We start from the raw sequence: 20,521 nt of genomic DNA, 5'->3' as shown, positions 1-20,521 counted from the left end.
TATTTTCATGCATATTGACACTTGAACCATTGTCTGGATTTACAGTTCCCTCAACAGACATAGGTCCAGATTTAAGTTTAACCTCAGTTTCTTTTGGAGGTCCCATCGCCGACAGTCTTTTAGTGCAGGTTAGTAAAATTTTTAACAGATTTTCACTTAACTTAGTTCCTTCTGCACGACGTATGGCGTTGCCGGCGCGGCGTACCAGGATTACTGATGCGACGCGGCGCATTGAACTGCAGACGGCACTCCGACGGCTGCTGTGTGTTTGCATGGCCTGCAACTACAGGCGCGGCTCTGGTTGTTCTGGCAGACGACTGCGGTGAGGCGAAACTGGCTTCTCACGATGTCGGCAGCGCCGCTAGACTCAGCGCCAGCTCCGTCAATCCAGATGCGTTGTTAATCCACTTGCGTCGTCCACATGCACACGTAACACTTTCACTGTTCTATTACTCAGTTGCGCGTCGCATTTCACTTGCGAATCCGAATATTTAAAAATCACTTTCACTTTTACTCAGTTTCTTTCCCGGCCGATGCACCATATATGGGGCGGTGGGTAGAATTATTTTTCGGTGGTATAAATGTTTGAATGTTGAAACACTTCCCGGCCGATGCACCATATGTGGGGCGGCGGGTAGAATTATTGTTATTTAAATGTTCCTCTTATTTATGCTGTTGTTTTGCCGTTCTCAACACTGGCTCTCTAACTACAATTTTGGCAACCAGAAAGTGATTAGCAAAACATGAAGCCTGTAATTAGAATTCCTAGTGCCCACTTCATCTGAGAAATACACTTATAGCTACAGCTTATAGCTCTGAGGAATTAGGAGATTGTCTGGGATTCATAATCAAAAACGGTCGTGAAAAAAAAATGTTCTCTGTATTCTGAAAGTCACAGATGAAAAAAAAAGAATCCCCACAACCTGACTCACAGAGCAGTTCAGAGTCTAATGCGCTGATGCAACTATAACTGTCCAAATTAAAGGTTTAAATGAATGCTCGCCCTAATTTGATGATAATGTTCATCAAACGCCACGCTAAATAATGGAAGAATGTCTGTCCCGCGACGGCACGTGAAAATACGACTTACGCAAACTGAAGACAGATCATTAAAGTCATCCCCGAATTAACACTTCACTCGAAAATGATTTCATGGTTACGCGTATCCCGAGTAACTTAATACGGCATCCGAGGCTGTTTATAGCAATGATATCGACGCGACGTGACGCGACTCCGGACACAGATGGTGTGCTATTCAGCGTTTGGAGAGAACTGGGGCCTTTTTTCATCGCGCAGCGTTCTTATATATAAAGCCACGGTGCGGACGGCTAAGGGAACGCCTGATCAAATCGGCTCTCCCGACTAGCTGCTGGGCTAGTAATGCACCACTTTAAGTAATTGAATAAATCATAGCTTCTTTTGCTGATGGCAGATGAAGCTCTCAATTTAAATGCGCAATCAACACACTTGTAAGTAATCATAATAAAAGTTTGACGTGGCTAAGTTAAATATTTTGGGCGAGAGAATTAATTTAATTACACTGCACGCAGCAGACGAGCTCTGAACTTGCCCTTTGGAGATACGCTATCACTATAGTTTTATAGTTATTCAATTGAAATTTCTCACATGCTTATGATTATAGCGGATCTCCATTCTACTTAAATATAAACATCCTAGCCTTATTTATTAGCCTACTTAATCTATCTTGCTTCCGTAAGTTTTAAGACAAAAACCATAAAATCATGAATTTCAACAAAAAATTAATTTGTGAGATCCAGAAGACTGTTTCTATTAAATAATTATGAAAAAGGAATCTAAATATAAATTTTTAAGTCTCTAGCTCTTTTCTGTTGCGCCAATGATTTTTACAGAATAACGTCCAAATTTCGAAAATGGTTAAAGTTATCGAACTGATATTCAACACCTATTAATTTAGTATTACTCCTGACATGCTAGAATCGTTTTAGGTTATTTAATTCTAAGTATTGCGCAACATTTATGACGTCAGAGCTAGTTACAGCGGACGGGCTGGCACACAATGGAAAGAATGATGTGAATTTATTACGGCGCGAGTAGGCTACTTCCCTACAGACCGAAATACATAAGATGGAAAAAGAAAATGTAATTTTTGCGCTACTTAATCTATGAGCCAAAATATGTAATTTGAAAAACTAAAATGTCATTTTTTGCGCTAGAGAAGTGGGGAAAAAGTGTCAGACTTCAAGGTCGAAAAAATGAGCTCCCCATGGAATGGGATGATCTTAAATCAACAGACCTAGTCTTCTACTAGCCATAGGCTACACTTCACTTAACCAACCCCAATAACGTAGATTTGAAAACACATTTTGTTCACCTTAAGTTGTTGCCATCAACATTAAAAAATAAAAAAAGAATATGAAGTCACGCAGTAAATTAATCAAGACATGAAGTGTTGTAGGCGGACAAACTGTTGGAGATGACAGTAGGGTTGAATAAGAGTTTTGAATATTGTATTCCCTGTTTCTCCCCTTCGAGGGATATTAATGCTGGTTATTTTTGATAGGATTTTCTCGATTGTTCTGATTTTTGTGATATATTTTATGTTTTTAATTTTCAGTTTCAACCTAATATTATCGGAATATGAAATACACTAACGGAAAAAATCGAAACAGCAAGGAGGAGTTGTGACATATAAACAAAAGTTGGTATGCGTGTTTCTATATGAGGAGAAAGATTTTTATTCAGATTTCGTACCAGTGGCGTAAGGGAGGCTTTAGTGGCCTCACTATGACCGCCGTAACGGTCGTGAGCACTAGTTACTTTCGAGACTGGACATTGTGAGTTGATGTAAGTCAGGAATGCCTTTAAGGCGACAAAGACGCCATTATAATCACATCACTGAGTCTGAACTAGGTCTTTTGATAGGGCTACGAGAAGCTGGATTTTCCTTCTGCGATACTGAATAGGTCGTGCGGTTCTAGGCGCTGCAGTCTGGAACCGAGTGACCGCTACGGTCGCAGGTTCGAATCCTACCTCGGGCATGGATGTGTGTGATGTCCTTAGGTTAGTTAGGTTTAATTAGTTTTAAGTTCTAGGGGACTGATGACCTCAGAAGTTAAGTCGCATAATGCTCAGAGCCATTTGAACCGTTTTTGATACTGAATAAATACTTTTCAGGAATGTAGCCACTGTATATGACTGCTGGCAGCGGATGTCTCGAGATTGAACTCTGCGCTGCCACGTGGCACTATCTAGAGTGTAGACCATCGTGTGTGACGTATGGCTCTGTCACATCGTACTGCATCTGCAGCAGCAAAATGACCAGCAGTTGGCATCACAGTGACACAACGAACTGTTAAAAATCGGTTACATCAAGGACATCTCCGAGCCAGAAGCCCTGTAACGTGCTTTCCATATACCCTAAACCACCGCCATTTGCGACTTAACGGTGGTGTCAAGCGAGAGCTCATTGGAGGGCTGGGCGGAGGTCTATTATAATTTCTGATGAAAACTGGTTCTGCCTCGATGCAGTGATGATCGCGTGTTTGTTAGAAGGAGGCTAGTTGAGAAAATGCAACGAAACTGTCTGCATGCTAGTAACACTAGATCTGCACTTGAGTTATGAATTGGGGTGCGATTTCATATGCTAGCAGGAGCACTCTCTTGCTTATCTAATGTGCCGTGGCTGCAAATTTGTATGTCAGTCTGGTGATTCGACCTGTTGTGCTGTCATTCATGAATAGATTACTATGGGGTGTCTTTCGACAGAATAACGCTCGTCCACATACCGCTGTTGTAACGCAACGTGTCGACACATTGGATTGGCCTGCTCGAGCACCAGCTCTGTCTCCAATCGAGTATATAGGAGACATCATGGGACGACAAGTCCAGCGTCATCCACAAACAGCATTAAACGCCCCTGCAATTTCTTCACTAAAGAAGACGAAGTAAATATTCCAGAATTCGAAACCAGAACCGCTGTTAGCATGAGTGACATAAAAGTAGATATCTTAGGTGTTGCGAAACAAATCAAATCGCTTAAGAGAGGCAAGTCTTCCGGTCCAGATGGTATACCAATCAGGTTCCTCACAGAGTATGCAGATACAATAGCTCCTTTCTTAGCAATCATATACAACCGCTCACTTGACGCAAGGTCTGTTCCTAAAGACTGGGAAGTAGCAAAAGTCATACCAATATTCAAGAAAGGAAATAGGAGTAACCCATTCAATTATAGACCCATATCACTGACCTCAATTTGCAGTAGGATTTTGGAGCATATACTGTACTCGAACATTATGAATCACCTTGAAAAAAATGACTTATTGATACATAACCAACACGGATGCAGAAAATATCGTTCTTGTGCAACGCAGTTGTTTATTTCCATGAAATAATGAGTTCTGTCGACAAGGGATCTCAGATCGATTCCATATTCCTAGATTTCCAGAGGGCTTTTTATATCGTTCCTCACAAGCGACTATTAATCAGATTGCGTGCATATGGAGTATAGTCTCAGTTGTGCGAATGGATTCGTGATTTCCTCTCACAGATGTCACAGTTCTTAGTGATAGACGGTAAATCATCGCGTAGAACAGAAGTGATATCTGGCGTTCCACAAGGTAGTGTCATAGGCCATCTGCTGCTCCTGATTTATATAAATGATCTAGGTGATAATCTAAGCAGCCCCCTTAGATTGTTTGCAGATGACACTGTAATTTACCGTCTAGTAAAATCATCAGACGATCAATTCCAATTACAAAATGATCTAGAGAGAATTTCTGTATGGTGCGAAAAGTGGCAATTGGCACTAAACAAAGAAAAGTGCTGGGTCATCCACATGGGTACTAAAAGAAATGCGATAAATTTTGGGTATACGATAAATCTCACAAATCTAAGGGCTGTCAATTCGACTAAATACCTAGGAATTACAATTACAAGCAACTTAAATTGGAAAGACCACATAGATAATATTGTGAGGAAGGCGAAACAAAAAATGAGCTTTGTTGGCAGAACACTTAGAAGATGCGAGAAACCCACTAAAGAGACAGCCTACATTACACTTGTCCGTCCTCTGCTGGAATATTGTTGCGCGGTATGGGATCCTTACCAGGTATGATTGACGGAGGACATCGAAAAAGTGCAAAGAAGGGCAGGTCGTTTCGTGTTATCGCGCAATATGGGTGAGAGTGTCACTGATATGATAAGCGAGTTGGGGTGGCAATCACTGAAACAAAAGCGGTTTTCTTTGCGGCGAGATCTATTTACGCAGTCGGAAGAGAAAGTTGGTCATTTGACAGCTTTCGATTGCGAAGCGCAAACGGCCATAGGCGAAAATATAGTCATCTATAGAGCTATGAAGAAGCGTTGGCATAGAGTCGTTTACAAAATCGCGTTGTGGACATTTGAAGTAACTGCACACAGCGTACGGTAACTATCCTGAATCATCTCCGACCAAGTCTACTACAATAGTGCTTATACGTTTTCGTTTATAATAGAAAAATGGAAGAATTAATACCCGGAAAATGCCGGGTTTGTCAGCAAGTGGAAATTCTTCTCAAGAATGTTGTCACGGCTGTGGATCCTGTAGAAACTACATTTTTCAAATTGGTCTTATGGTAGGAACGACGTAGCAAATCCGGAGGCGGTCTCTCGCGCGTGCTGCCATCTGTGGTTGTGGCGGCAGCGGCGCATCTCTCTCGGCGAGGCGAGGCGTCGCCAGCGTCGATGCTGCGGTCGCGTCCGCGCATGCGCCGTGGCGGCGCGCCGCCTCCGCCGCACACACACAGAGGACGCCGACTCACGCACACACACGCGCGCGCTCGCCCGCCGCCAATTTCCTCGCCCAGTGCCGAAACCCGGAGCAGCGCTCGTGCAGATTCCACGCCGCTCGCAGCCCCCACAATACGCCCGCCCCATGTGACGCTGCCGCCTGAGATGCTGCTGCGAGCGCTGGCCCACCACGCGCACCGGCGACTGCCTACCGCCACTGCCCCCGATCCCGAATTCTCGTAAACATGTGTGACAGCCATGCGATGCCTTTCGTCAACCAAGTGACGTGAAGTCCCGCCGCCTCTGCGGTTTCGCTGAGAGGGCTGACAACGTGGAACGCCGAGAAGGATGCTGAGGGGCACGGCGGCTGCCAGCTTGCTATGTCTCCTCACCTTCGCATGGACGGCGGCAGAGGTGTCCTCGGCAGGGTGAGTAGTCACGCTTTCTCTACCGTTACTGACGTTCACGTTTCTCCGATAATATAACTGTCACACAAGGCTAGACGTGTCTCACAATTTAGCTCGATATTACAATCAAAACGTTAAATTTTAAACATACGTAACTGTTCAACATCTCAAATGTATCATCAATATTAAAAATTTTCACTACCAACGATCTGCAAAAGTAAGGCAACTTTGAACTATTACCTGGTCGGCTGTGGCGAGTCCAATCTCATTATTGTGTCAGCTTGCCGTCTGTGTCTTAGTCACTAAAAATATGTGATTTTCTTTTTAATATGGGAAATACCTTGATAGAATGAAACGCTTTTTAAACATCCGTCATAGATTTTCCCTTCTTTTGTTTCTGAAGCGTGATCTGCGATTGGACTGTCAGCAAAATAGCGGACATAAAAATTTTACTGATTACATGTAATAATCGTGGAAATGTATAATCAACAGCATGCTAAACTGTACAGACCACCATCTAACATTTGCACCGTAGCAGAGATTGAAAGAAACTGTGACAAACAGATGTAACTGACACTAATCACACACATACGTGTGTGTGTGTGTGTGTGTGTGTGTGTGTGTTTTGAAGACAATTTAGAAATTTTAAAACACGCGAAAATCTGTGGTTCCTATGTGGAAAAAAATATCTAAATTAATTTAATGTTCCTGGTGTTATCAAAAATAAAATTATAAAAATAACTTTTCTTAAAGTAGCAAACTAATCACTGACTGCTCAGATACATTCTTGAGAGAGAATCATCACATCCTTTCTTAACATAGGTTTTTCAGACCAGCTCCGCACAGAAACAATGGTTCCAATACGTATGTCATTAGTCACAGAATACAATATTCTGTTTCATTTTTAAAAAGCCACTAATACGATCGTCTCGGATTATTCTCGACAGTACTAAGCGCTGCAGCTATGCACACCGAAAGCGCAGTTAGCGTAACGTTATAACACTCTTCTTATGTTTACTTTTAATAGTTCTTAACAACGTTTTGACAGAAAATTTACATATTTACAATAGCGTTGCGTAGTTTTTTTATTCGAATAATTTGCCACCTGTTTTCATTATTTCAATCCGGAAATCGACGACAAAAAATGTAAAATCTAAAAAATCTAAATTCGAGCCACTTTTGCCTTGAGTTCTACCATAATACATACTCACAAAAACAACAGAAACACACATAAAATGCAAAGTGTACAAGTTTTGCTTCGATATAACTATGAATTAGAATTCATACATTCTTTTTTAAAATGAGATCCAGACACTCAGGGACCAGAGGTTTATACTTGAAGTGTTGGAATCGTCTGAAGTTGGTGTATCAATGTTATGACGTAAACATCACATGTATGGCCTATTTTATTTATTACTTTTATTCCCTAGATCTTCTGTGTGTATGATACCTTATCATGGAGCGTTTCGTCGCATACTGAGAACATTTTTAAAGACAGCCAGTAAATAAAGAAGCTCTGAAATATGAAATGCCTGAATACAAAATTAAAAATGAAAACAGATCCAGACATGCAAAGATCAGAGGTTTATAAATAAACTTTTGGAATAGTTTTAGATTGGTGTTTCGATGTTATGACACAAACATTTATTGTAATTCGTGGACGTTCATGTGTATCGTGAATATTTATTGTTGTGTGCATATCACAAAATACCATAAAGCCATTCACCACATATTGATAAGTTTTTTAAAGAAAAATAATAAAGAAACTTTGAAATATGAAATCCATTAATACAAGTAATGGTGACATAATAATAATAATAATAATAATAATAAACATCCAGTCTAAAGATTTGCATAAACTTACTAAAATATGAAAACAGGAAGTGACTGGGATTTTTCTAAAAACTGCAAAGTTTGGTGTTAGCCATTAATAAAGTCAGCGTTACGGAATAAGGAAGCTAAAAAGGAAGCAACTGTTTCATTCAGACACAAAAGGCTTCAGGTTGAGCAGCTGTTTTACGCACTAAAATACAGCTGGGAGAAGGCTACGTTCATTTGTTTGAATGAGACGCTTCCCCATTATTTCTAGTTACATTTCTCTTCTCTTATATTATTACTTCCTTGTTTTGACAGAGCTGAGGTATTTATTCTGTAACTAGAAAGTAGTACTTTCACCAAACGTGGGCACTATTGTACGATATTCTTTATTTAATTACTTGAGCATTTATATTGTATGACAATGGCAGTCCCTTAGCTCCTTATCAACCAGGGATTATTAGAATTTCTTTTTACATTTAACATAACGGACATTGTACATCGAATAATACGCTAATATTAATAACTATTACTACTATTATTTTATAGTAATGACTTAATCATAGTAATGTCGGTGCTATTGAATTTCATTTAAGTACGTTTCTCATAATGTAAGATTCCTGTCAAATGCGGGTAAATTAGTTCGAACAAAAAGGCAGTAGTACCGAAAGATTAAATTTGCAGAAGTAAATTGTCCCTAGAAAAGTGAGAAAAAGAGACAGAGGAAAAAAAGAAACAGAAGGAAGAAAGAAACGGGAAGAGGGCTAACGAAGTCTGGGACAGCGCTGATATCCCACTAGTTTCCCTCCTGTCCAATAGTTGTCTATCGCACTGGAGGGAAACTAGTGAGATATGCAGACAGGTAAGCTACGTCGAAGATAAAAGGAAAATCGTTAGACATCTTTTGATACAGCATGATTTTGAATCAGCGGCTAACGTATAGCCGAAAAGGAAGAGGGGTAAATATTTATAATTATGATAGGTACAGCCAAGGTACTGCAGGTATCAAATCTTGTATTGCGATTACGGAATAAAGATAAGTATCTGACATGAGAAGAAAGTGCTGGGGAGTCCAATGGTTAAGAGCTTTCGGAGCGATATGAGCCTCATTTGTGGCTTATGGAACTTTACTTTAAGACTTAGGTTTCCCGCCCGCTTTGATACTGACCAAAGGCCATATTCAGGTCAAAAACGGAAGAAGCGACAGTGGCAGGGTTGCCATTTATATATAGTAGTATGGCGTCAACATACACGTTATATGCAGGGTGGTCCATTGATAGTGACCGGGCCAAATATCTCACGAAATAAGCATCAAACGAAAAAACTACAAAGAACGAAACTTGTCTAGCTTGAAGGGGGAAACCAGATGGCGCCATGGTTGGCCCGCTAAATGGCGCTGCCATAGGTCCAACGGATATCAACTGCGTTTTTTTTAAATAGGTTCCCACATTTTTATCAAATATTCGTGTAGTACGTAAAGAAATATGAATGTTTTAGTTGGACCACTTTTTTCGCTTTGTGATAGATGGCGCTGTAATTGTCACAAACGTATAAGTACGTGGTATCACGTAACATTCCGACAGTGCGGACGGTATTTGCTTCGTGATACATTACCCGTGTTAAAATGGACGGTTTACCAATTGCGGAAAAGGTCGATATCGTGTTGATGTATGGCTATTGTGATCAAAATGCCCAACGGGCGTGTGCTATGTATGCTGCTCGGCGTCCTGGACGACATCATCCAAGTGTCCGGACCGTTCGACGGATAGTTACGTTATTTAAGGAAACAGAAAGTGTTCAGCCACGTGTGAAACATCAACCACGACCTGCAACAAATGATGATGCCCAAGTAGGTGTTTTAGCTGCTGTCGCGGATAATCCGCACATCGGTAGCAGACAAATTGCGCAAGAATCGGGAATCTCAAAAACGTCGGTGTTGAGAATGCTCCATCAACATCGATTGCACCCGTACCATATTTTTATGCACCAGCAATTCCATGGCGACGACTCTGAACGTCGTGTACAGTTCTGCCACTGGGCACAAGAGAAATTACGGGACGATGACAGATTTTTTGCACGTGTTATATTTAGCGACGAAGCGTCATTCACCAACAGCGGTAACGTAAACCGGCATAATATGCACTATTGGGCAACGGAAAATCCACGATGGCTGCGACAATGGAACATCAGCGACCTTGGCGGGTTAATGTATGGTGCGGCATTATGGGAGGAAGGATAATTGGCCCCCATTTTATCGATGGTAATCTAAATGGTGCAATGTGTGCTGATTTCCTACGTAATGTTCTACCGATGTTACTGATGTTACTACAATATGTTTCACTGCATGACAGACTGGCGATGTACTTCCAACATGATGGATGTCCGGCACATAGCTCGCGTGCGGTTGAAGCGGTATTGAATAGCGTATTTCATGACAAGTGGATTGGTCGTCGAAGCACCATATCATGGCCCGCACGTTCATCGGATCTGACGTCCCCGGATTTCTTTCTGTGGGGAAAGTTGAAGGATATTTGTTATCGTGATCCACCGACAACGCCTGACAATATGCGTCAGCGCATTGTCAGTGCATGTGTGAACATTACAGAAGGCGAACTACTCGCTGTCGAGAGGAATGTCGTTACACGTATTGCCAAATGTATTGAGGTTGACGGACATCATTTTGAGCATTTATTACATTAATGTGGTATTTACAGGTAATCACGCTATAAGAGCATGCGTTCCCAGAAATGATAAGTTCAAAACAGGTACACATTGGAACAACCGAAATAAAATGTCCAAACGTACCGACGTTCTGTATTTTAATTAAAAAAACCTACCTGTTACCAACTGTTCGTCTAAAATTGTGAGCCGTATGTTTGTGACTATTACAGCGCCATCTATCACAAAGCGAGAAAGTGGTCCAACTAAAACATTCCTGTTTCTTTACGTACTACACGAATATGTAATAAAAATGGGGGTTCCCATTTTAAAAAAACGCAGTTGATATCCGTTTAACCTATGGCAGCGCCATCCAGCGGGCCAACCATAGCGCCATCTGGTTTCCCCCTTCAAGCTAGAGAAGTTTCGTTCTTTGTAGTTCTTTCGTTTGACGCTTATTTCGTGAGATATTTGGCCCGGTCGCGATCAATGGACGACCCTGTATAAGCAATATGTGGAAAAACTGAATCATTCGGAACGTTAGGTATAATTTATGCTATATTGTCAGTTGATTTGATAAGAATCTAACACAGCCGGAATATCTTTGATATACGTGTGCAGGGAAAAGGCAACAGGCAAAGCACTGACCCTTAGGGGACTAAAGAAATCAAGCAGCTCGTCCAGGACGTGGAAGCCCAAGGGATGTCTACCGGTCACCGTGTCATTGTCTGCCTTGCGGCGTGATGTGGATGCAGTATGGAGGGGCATACGGTCTGCAAAGTGCTCTCCCCGACATTTTTCCTGCCTGCAGATTTTCTAGACCTTGGAGACGCTACTTCTCGTTCAAGTAGCTTCTCAGTTGGCATCATGAGGCTGAGTGCACCTCGTAGCTGGCCTCTCACCGAGGAAAAATCCTTGGCAGTACCGGGAATCGACCCCGGGTCCTCTGCATGTCAGCCATCTATGCTGACTAGTTATCTACGAAGCGTGATGAGAACACTAACGCACTATGTAGAGCATAACTTATGTGATGATGTCTGTAATCTATAGATGACTGCGTCACGTCTTTTTCTCAGCTTGCTGTCCAAACACAGTTCCACAATATTTTAGAAATTAACTATTTCATGGATAAAACTTATTTAGCATATTTTTGAAAAATAAAGGCTCAAAACCCGCTTTCGTCTGTGATAAATAATACACTTTCCTTACCAAAAAAATTTAAGCTGACTGATTTTGAAAGACGGTGAAGTCTGACATGTCTCCCATTAAACTAACTAGATCCATGTTTTCACATGAACCTAGGGTTGTCAAGCTTAAACGTTTAATTTTAGAAACATTTTATGAGAATGGAAGTTACAGAAAAAAGTATAATAAACCAGTACCAAAACATTTATTTTCCTGAAAACAAAAAAGATGAAATATTGCACACAACTTTTCAATATAACATTTGAAGATGGCTTTAACATACCACACATATTCTATGAAGTTTTCTGGGGCGTATATGTCCCAGTACATGCTGATTATGTACAGACCAGCAGAATTCCTGAGGTATGTAGTAATTTTTTTAAATAATGTCTATGGTGTGTAAGAAAACACAATAATTTAAAAAAATGGTTCAAATGGGTCTGAACACTATGGGACTTAACATCTGAGGTCATCAGTCCCCTAGAACTTAGAACTACATAAACCTAACTAACCTAAGGACATCACACACATCCATGCGCGAGGCAGAACCTGCGAGCATAGCGGTCGCGCGGTTCCAGACTGAAGCGCCTAGAACCGCTCGGCCACACCGGCCGGCCGCAATTAGTTACTTCGAACATTTTTGGAATGGAAAAAATGGTGATTTGATCTGATTTTCATGGAACAGGTACACTATAAACACACGCCGCCCATTTGATCGCTCACAGCCTTCTCTATATCCGTCCCATGGTCCGTAGTATTTTCCTCCAAGTTACGAAAGCATTTTGCTACATGCTGGCACTAGAGAGATGTGAGTTATCTCCGTCCTAACGTTCAGAACTGCATATTACTTTAGTGGGTCTACATGCCTCATTAACCACGAAAGGATTAATCTTCAAAAGGAATACATTGAGGTAAATGCTGTCAGACACTTTACTGGTAACAAGCAATCCTATAATGGCTGATTCGCGTCTGCTCACGGCTTGTTTGAGATCATCAACCACTTTAATTAATTCAGTTAATACATTATGGTACTTTCGGTAGGCTGATTACTATTTATCGTGACTGTGTTGTAAATGCAAAGTTGATCAGTCAACTGTTTATGTACAATGAAGGCTAAAACTTATCATTTCCTACGTAATTACGTTAATCGGCCTTTAGAAGGGTCGGTGATGTTGCAGTTATCGTTTTTGGGCATACTCGTAGTTCGAAATATGAAAACGAAGCAGTTGAAGGAACAGGAAAAGACAGTGCGTATAAATCAATGAACAGCTTTTCGTTACAACATGGCCTGGAAACAACATCAGGGTGACGTCACACGGGGTAAGGCCATCGGGAAACTGGAAGAAGGGCGAAGTGTGACGGGTGTAGGCCAGAAATTTGGTAAGGCTCACAGCGTTGTTCACGTGCACGAGGAGCGTTCCGAACGACAGGCACTGCTTCCCTAAGCAGAAAACTATCGACCACGATGAACTACAGCAGCAGATGACCGCTTCGTTGTGTAGTAGGTAAGGAGGGTCCCACGTCAAACAGCCGGTGTAATTGCAACCGTATTTAACTAGACTGCAGGGTGTTCCGTCTCGCGCCCCACAGTGGCACGACGACTGCGTGGTGACGGTGGTCTCAGACCGACGAGCAGTGCATTGTGTGCCGTTGGCTGCCACGCATCGGCGGCACTGTTTGTGAGGGCGCCAAGGACCAACGATCACTGCATGCGCGTGCTCTTCTCGGATTAGAGGAAGGGTTTAACGTCCCGTCGAAATCGAGATCATTAGAGACGGAGCAGAAGCTAGGGTTAGGTCAAGGGTGGGGAAGAAATTCGGCCGTGCTCTTCCAAAGGAATCATCCCAGCATTTGCCTAGAGCGGTTTAGGAAAATCATAGAAAACCTAAATCCGGATGGCCGCAAGTGTGTTTGAATCGTCGTCCTCACGAACGCGAGTCCAGTGAGCTAGCCACTGCGCCACCTCGCTCTGGCGGACTGGAAGAGTTGGTTTGGTTAGGCGAAGAGACCAAACAGCGAGGTCATGTGATTAGGAAAGACAGGGAAGGAAGTCGGCCGTGCCCTTCAGAGGAACCATCCTGGCATTTGCCTGGAGAGATTTAGGGAAATCACGGAAAACCTAAATCAGGATGGCCGTACGCGGGATTGAACCGTCGTCCTCCCGAATGCGAGTCCAGTGTGCTAACCACTGCGCCACCTCGCTCGGTAACACAACACCCAGTCCCTGAGCGGAGATAATCTCCGAGCCAGCCGGGAATCGGACTGGAAGAGATTCAGTTCGACTGTGAGCCGTGGTTTTGGCCCGGCCCATGCATGGCGAATTGTGGGAACACGTAATACACCCAGCAACATCGGCGAACATGATCGTTTCGTTGATACAGGCGTTATCGAGTGGCGAAGTAAAACGTTGCTTTGGCGTACTGACCTCTAAATCTTAGAACACTATACACTCACGGGTCAACGTTATTGTGGTACTGTAATCCCCACGTGCGTGTTGTCAGGGGCGCCTTCGACCCTGACTTCGTTTTTTATGGATGACAATACGCGACCACATCGAACAGCGCAGGTGGATGGTCTTTTGGTACGAGAAGATGTTCGGCGAATGCACTGGCCTGCCAGTTTCTCCAACTTAAATCCCATTTGATGCATGTTGGATGCGTTGGATGTGTTGGAAAGACGTGTTGCAGCCCTTCCACATGCAGCCAACATCCGGCAGCTGTCAACCGCGATCTAGGAGCAGTGCAACACCATACCACAAGGACTCCTTACCAACCTTGTATCCAGCGTGAGGGCACGTTGCTGTCTGTGGTGACCACTTACCCTATAAAGAACAACGTCACGCCTTTTGTCCAGGGGCCTGTCGTAAATCGCGATGACTTCAGTGTAATTATTTTCTTAGAATAAAATTATAATTTCTGTTGGTCTCATTGAGTATTTCTTTCACTTAGCTTCTGTACTATACTCTAGCAGTTTCTTGTATGTATTGTCCACGTTTCATCGAGCTATGTTACTTGGCAAGATACATTATATCAAAGCTACTTTTGTTCCTCAACTTTTGCAGACCAGTGTACGTACTACTAGCAAGAGAGAGACTGAAGATGTTTTTATAATTCGCTAAAATATTTACCATCCGTATGCTCAAGAGATTCTCATGATGGCTTTCCTTTCTCTGTTTGCAGAAAACATGTTTCAAGAAAAATGTGTATGTCTTCGAATGTGTGTCTTTCGACTGTCATTTTTTAAAACTTGAAAACTGATGGATTTCGAGATACAGCCAATTAATCCAACTACGAAAAGCAGCACAAAGCTTTGGCTTTTCTAGAAATTGAGGTGTTTGGTTTCGTTTAAATCCTGTGTGTGCAGAGCCTTGCTTATCCATTATATGGAGAAAGTCTACAGGCAACCGTGAAGCATGTTGTCAGTTCACTGCGACAGAACGCTGGGCGCGGTTCCCATCAATGTGCGGTGTGTCTGCAAGTGAATTTTCGAACTTTATTCTCTAAGTGACATTACTTACACCCTGCCATGTAGTATCGGAACATCCCTTTGGTAGAGAGTCGTGGCTGAAGTGTTTTTGGCTTTTGTTCACTATTAAGCATGAATATTCTCTGTCGGTCGCTACAGAATGTATTCTGAATATTACGTCTTAAGCAGAAAGATCAGGAGCAGAATTTTCATTGGTTCAAATCACTTTTCCTCTCCTCTTCCTTGTTACCATACCTATACAAATTATAGTTGTGTTGCTTAAGAATGTTAGACCTAGGTATGTAATGATCATATCATTAAATAGTCTTCTATGAAGATCGCGAGTTTAGCTGCAGGTCCATATACGTACCTGCCATAAGGATAGCACCACAGCGTGGCACTAGTGGGTAGTGAAGGCAAGGCTGCAACGACAATACTACGCCGGTTCTGAGAGCTTTGTGGACAACAACGATTTAACATTTCTGATCCTGTACATTCAGTTCCAGAAACAATAACTCTACGTGTCTTTAGACATTACAACCCAGTCACCTTAATATCGTCAGTTTTCAGTCACAACGAACACTAACACCTGCGCTAACCCTAGGATGAGCCGCAGGAATTGAGCAAAAATATGGAAACACCGCAAGAAATGCATGCTTAAACATACAGGTTGTACTTTTGTATTTTACTACGAATTGTTCCTGTGCAATACACTCAGTATATTGCAATTGTCAGTCGCAGCCAGAACAATGTTGTGTGTCGATGTAAGTCTACGGCACTGAAGTGAATTCGAACGGAAGCAAATTGTTGGTACTCGTTACTACGCAACCAAAGTATCAGAAGTGTTAGTTGTTTCAAGAGGAACCACGCCGAAGATTTATATACAGGGGAAGCGGAGAAACTTCGTCCACTAAGTCGCAACGCGGACGAAGGTGTGTGTCGAGTGATGGTCGCTCGAGAGGATTGTGAGGGAAAATACGAAGTCGACAGCTGCAAAAGCCGCTGCAGAACAGAACATCGCACTCCCGAAATCTTTCAGGGCCAAAACAACGCTAAGGGAACTCCATAAGCAGGAAGTTGCAAGGCAAGCTGGGATTCCGAAACCACTCGTCAGTTATGCAAATTACCGTAACAGTGAAAGGTAGCTCCGAAGCCATAAAACCTGCACTATGGAGCAACGGAAGAAAGTCAGTTGATCGGATAAGTCGTGTTTGACACTGTTTCCAACTTCTGGCCAAGTTGACCTCCCAAGAGTGGAGCATATCGAGCGCTCCGTGATGATCTGGACAGCCATATCGTGTATTCCTACACTGCAATGTAGCATTAACTCCAACGACTATGTGACCATTTTGGGTGATCAGATGCATCGCACGGTACAACATTCGTTCGCCATTGTTTATGCTGAGGTCCAAGGTGACGGGGCACGTGTTCACGCAACTCTCATTGTCCATGACTGATTTTGTGAACACGAGGATGAACTATCGCACCACAGTCACAATATCGCAGTATTGTTGAGCCTTTGAGGAGAAGGGTACCTGATCGATATCCAGCTTCATCATCGTTACCTGGACTTGGCACTATTTTTGAGAAAACACTCTTGAAAACATTACAGGACCTGTATTTATCCCTTCCATAAGACAGCAAGTTGTTTTGAATTCGAACGGGTTTCCTACACTTCACTACGCAAGGTACTATGTTATACTTTTGTTGTTTACAGAGCTTTGTACACACCCTGTATGTGACCATCTCTTACAAGCGAGTTACTGAAGACGGACAGAGGATCAGAGCAAGTTTGTCATCAGCCAGTACTTTTTTTTATTTTCGGTCAGTCTTGTGACTGGTTTGATGCGGCCCTCCACGAATTCCTCCTGTGTCAGCCTTTTCATCTAAGTGTAGCAACCTACGTCCTCAATTATTCGCTGAATGTATTCCAGTCTCTGTCTTCCTCTACAGTTTTTACCCTCTACAGCCCCCTTTAGGGCCATATAATTTACTGCCTGATGTCTCAACAGATGTCCTATCATCCTGTCCCTTCTTGTCAGTGTTTTCCATATATTTCTTTCCTCGCCGATTCTATGGTGAACCTCCTCATTACTTACCTTATCAGTGCACCTAATTTTCAGCATTCTTCTGTAGTACCACATCTCAAATGCTTCTATTCTGTTCCAGTTTTCTCACAGACCATCTCTCACTACCATACAATGTTGTGTTCCAAACGTATGTTCTCAGAAATGTCTTCCTCAAATGATTATGATTGATACTAGTAGACTATTGCTGTCCAGGTGTAAACTTTTTGCCAGTGCTAGTCTGCTTTTTATGGCAACATTCACTGTCTATCGAAAGTATCCGAATACCCCTAAGTAATGCGAAATGGACCACTCCGCGTCATGAGAGGTGGATCTGCCAGTAGGAAAGTAGGCAAAGCGCAGTGTGTGGTTAGTAGATCAGCAGTAATAACTGAGTGGATCATCCAGGAGAGGTCAGTTACTTCGATCAAGGACATTTCAAACCTCTATGGCTGCCCGATTCGACAGTTCCCAATACGATCGTCAAGTGGAAACGCGAAGGAGCAACCGCAACTAAATCAAGACCAGGCAGACATCACGTAATGAATGACAACGACCGTTGAGCGTTTGGGATGGTAGTTGTAAAAAATCGCATGACATCAGCTGAAGGACCCACTCGTGTGTTCCAAAATGCTATGTGCAGTCCAGCTAGCACAGTGACTGTCCGTAGCGAGTTAAGAAGTATGAGGTATAGCACTCGAGCAGCTCCTCATAAACCGCACATTTCCGCAGTCAGCACTAAGGGACGTTTGAGGTGCTATAAAGAGGATGCCACTGGACAGTGAATGACTGGAGACTAGTGATTTGGAGTGACGAAACACGCTGTACCCTATGAAAAACCAATGCAAGTGTCTGGGTTTGGCAAATTCCTGGAGGACGTTACTGGTCTTCATGTGTAATGCCAACAGTGAATTACTAAGGCGGTTGTGTTACGGTGTGGAGGTGTTTTCCGTGGTTAGCATGCCATTACCCTATTGCACTTAAGAAAATGCTAAATGCAGGAGATGAGCACATTTTACAATTTTGTGTACTGCATATAGTGGAAGAACATTTCAGTGGCAATGCCGATTTACATCGACATGACAATGCACCCCGTCACAAAGCACAATATGTGAGGAAACAGTTTGTGGCCAATAATATTCCGAAATGGACTCGTCTGCCCGGGTCGCGACCCGACCCCATTATAACGTCGACTTCCCTCTACACCCCAGCGACCAACAGCACTATCCTCTCTGGATTCGACTCCTGAGGAAGAATGAGCTGCCATTCCTCCACAGACATTCAGACAGCTCTTTAAAGGAGTCCCCAGCAGAGTTCAAGCCATCATAAAGGCGAAGGATGGAGACAGCCCATAATAATATCCACTAATAGGTGTCCGGATAATTTTGATCAGGTAGACTGGTAAAAGAACGGATCTGCAAAATTACAAACAAATATTCTTAACGCTGGATTGCTGCAGAACACTTAAGCATTCCTAAGGTCCAACAAAATAAATTTCCATGAGAGAGAAAAGCTATGCACAAATCAGGACGCATTTAGAAAGCGTTGCTAGTGTAAAAATCAGCTTACCCTTTCCTCCTACGACATCCTGAGAACCATGAATGAAACCCAACAGGCAGATTGCATATTCCTAGATTTCAGAAAAGCATTTCACACAATACCAAAGTGTGGACCGTTAAGGTCTGAGCATACGGAATAGGTTCTCAGACATGAGAGGGACTAAATCTTTTTAAGGAATAGAACCCAGAAAGTTACAAATAACTTGATACGAAGGATAACCACACCTGTGATGATACATTTCAACTGATGAAAACAGCAACAGCCGCTTCAAAATGCTGTGTTAAATACGACTAGTGTCGTGGCGTTATAGTCACATCTTCAGGTAGGAAACTGTTGGCCTTTCAATACATAATGTCCTTAAAACTGTTATCTGAAGATGTGACTGTAATGGTACGAAATCGTATTGACGCAGCTGTTGCGGTTTTTATCAGTCGAAAAGAACCCAGTAAGTTGTCCTGGACGACGAGTGTTCATCGAAGTAGAAGGTATCCTGCATGTTTCTACAGTCACTCAAAGAGGGCGCTATCCCGTACAGTGTGGCATCATCAGCAAACTGACACGGACTACTGCTTACCTTATCCGTTGGTTCTTTTATGTTTATAGATAACAAGAGGTTCTCTTCTCTGGGACCGAGCGAGGTGGCGCAGTGGTTAGCACACTGGACTCGCATTCGGGAGGACGACGGTTCCATCCCGTCTCCGGCCATCCTGATTTAGGTTTCCCGTGATTTCCTTAAATCGCTTCAGGCAAATGCCGGGATGGTTCCTTTGAAAGGGCACGGCCGATTTCCTTCCCCATCCTTCCCTAATCCGAGCTTGCGCTCCGTCTCTAATGACCTCGTTGTCGACGGGACGTTAAACACTAATCTCCTCCTCCTCCTCCTCTTCTCTGGGGCACTGATGATGTCTCCGATGAACACACGCCGTCCGGAAATACGCCGTGAACTCAAATGGAAACGGCTGGAGGGATGAAAACACAGTACTGACAGGGGGAGGCCATCCCGTTGGATCACAGATTTACTCCAAACTTTGTAAAACTTTAGTAGGCCATTAAAACAACATAGTTTCAGTTAGTAAAGTGCACTAGTCTGGCAATTTCGAGAAAATAGCAAAGGAAGCTTTACGCAACTGGTATGTGGCTTATGTATCTGTACGTAGGGGCGGGACCTTAAGAGTTCGTGGCAGGCAAGTGGTTAGCGTTCGAGATTCGTACAAACGAGCATATACGAGGCGTCGGTTTGGCTCCAGCTCAAACTTAAGTTTTAATCTATTCTATCGGAAGAAAATAAATTTTTCAAAATGTCAACAGGACGTGTTTTCCCTTAGAATAAATATTCCCAGTAAATGCGGGAAAATTGAATTCATTCGATATAGTATATGCCGTATCAATTTATGTTTTCCATGTCTGTATGATAAATACCATCCTGGAACGCGTGATGTTCAAGAGCACATCCGACGAGTAATTGTACATTACTCTCGTGTCTTACTATATTTATCGAGGTCTGACTCGGTCTTTCGAAGCCTGTCCCTCGTGCTTGAAAATTTAATTAAAAATAGTAAATAGTCAAATAACATACGAAATTCGCTACACCTTCATGACAATGCGCGTGTTTTTTTT

At 42.7% G+C, this 20,521-nt stretch overlaps 1 protein-coding gene across 3 annotated transcripts in view; it reads left to right on the top strand.

The window, feature by feature from the left end:
* The first annotated feature begins 5,775 nt into the window (after positions 1–5,775).
* Positions 5,776–20,521, top strand: part of LOC126475089 (gamma-aminobutyric acid receptor subunit beta-like) — a 297,362-nt gene continuing 282,616 nt past the window's right edge. For all 3 annotated transcript variants that reach the window (XM_050102659.1, XM_050102660.1, XM_050102658.1), the window contains exon 1: positions 5,776–6,176. In XM_050102659.1, coding sequence (XP_049958616.1) covers positions 6,097–6,176 — 80 coding nt within the window. In that variant the 5' untranslated portion in view covers positions 5,776–6,096. The remainder of the gene's footprint in view (positions 6,177–20,521) is intronic.

Source organism: Schistocerca serialis, chromosome 4, assembly GCF_023864345.2.
Source record: "Schistocerca serialis cubense isolate TAMUIC-IGC-003099 chromosome 4, iqSchSeri2.2, whole genome shotgun sequence".
NCBI classification, from domain to species: Eukaryota; Metazoa; Arthropoda; class Insecta; order Orthoptera; family Acrididae; genus Schistocerca; species Schistocerca serialis.
Note: the sequence above shows the minus strand (reverse complement) of the source record. Positions and strands in the feature narration are given on the sequence as shown.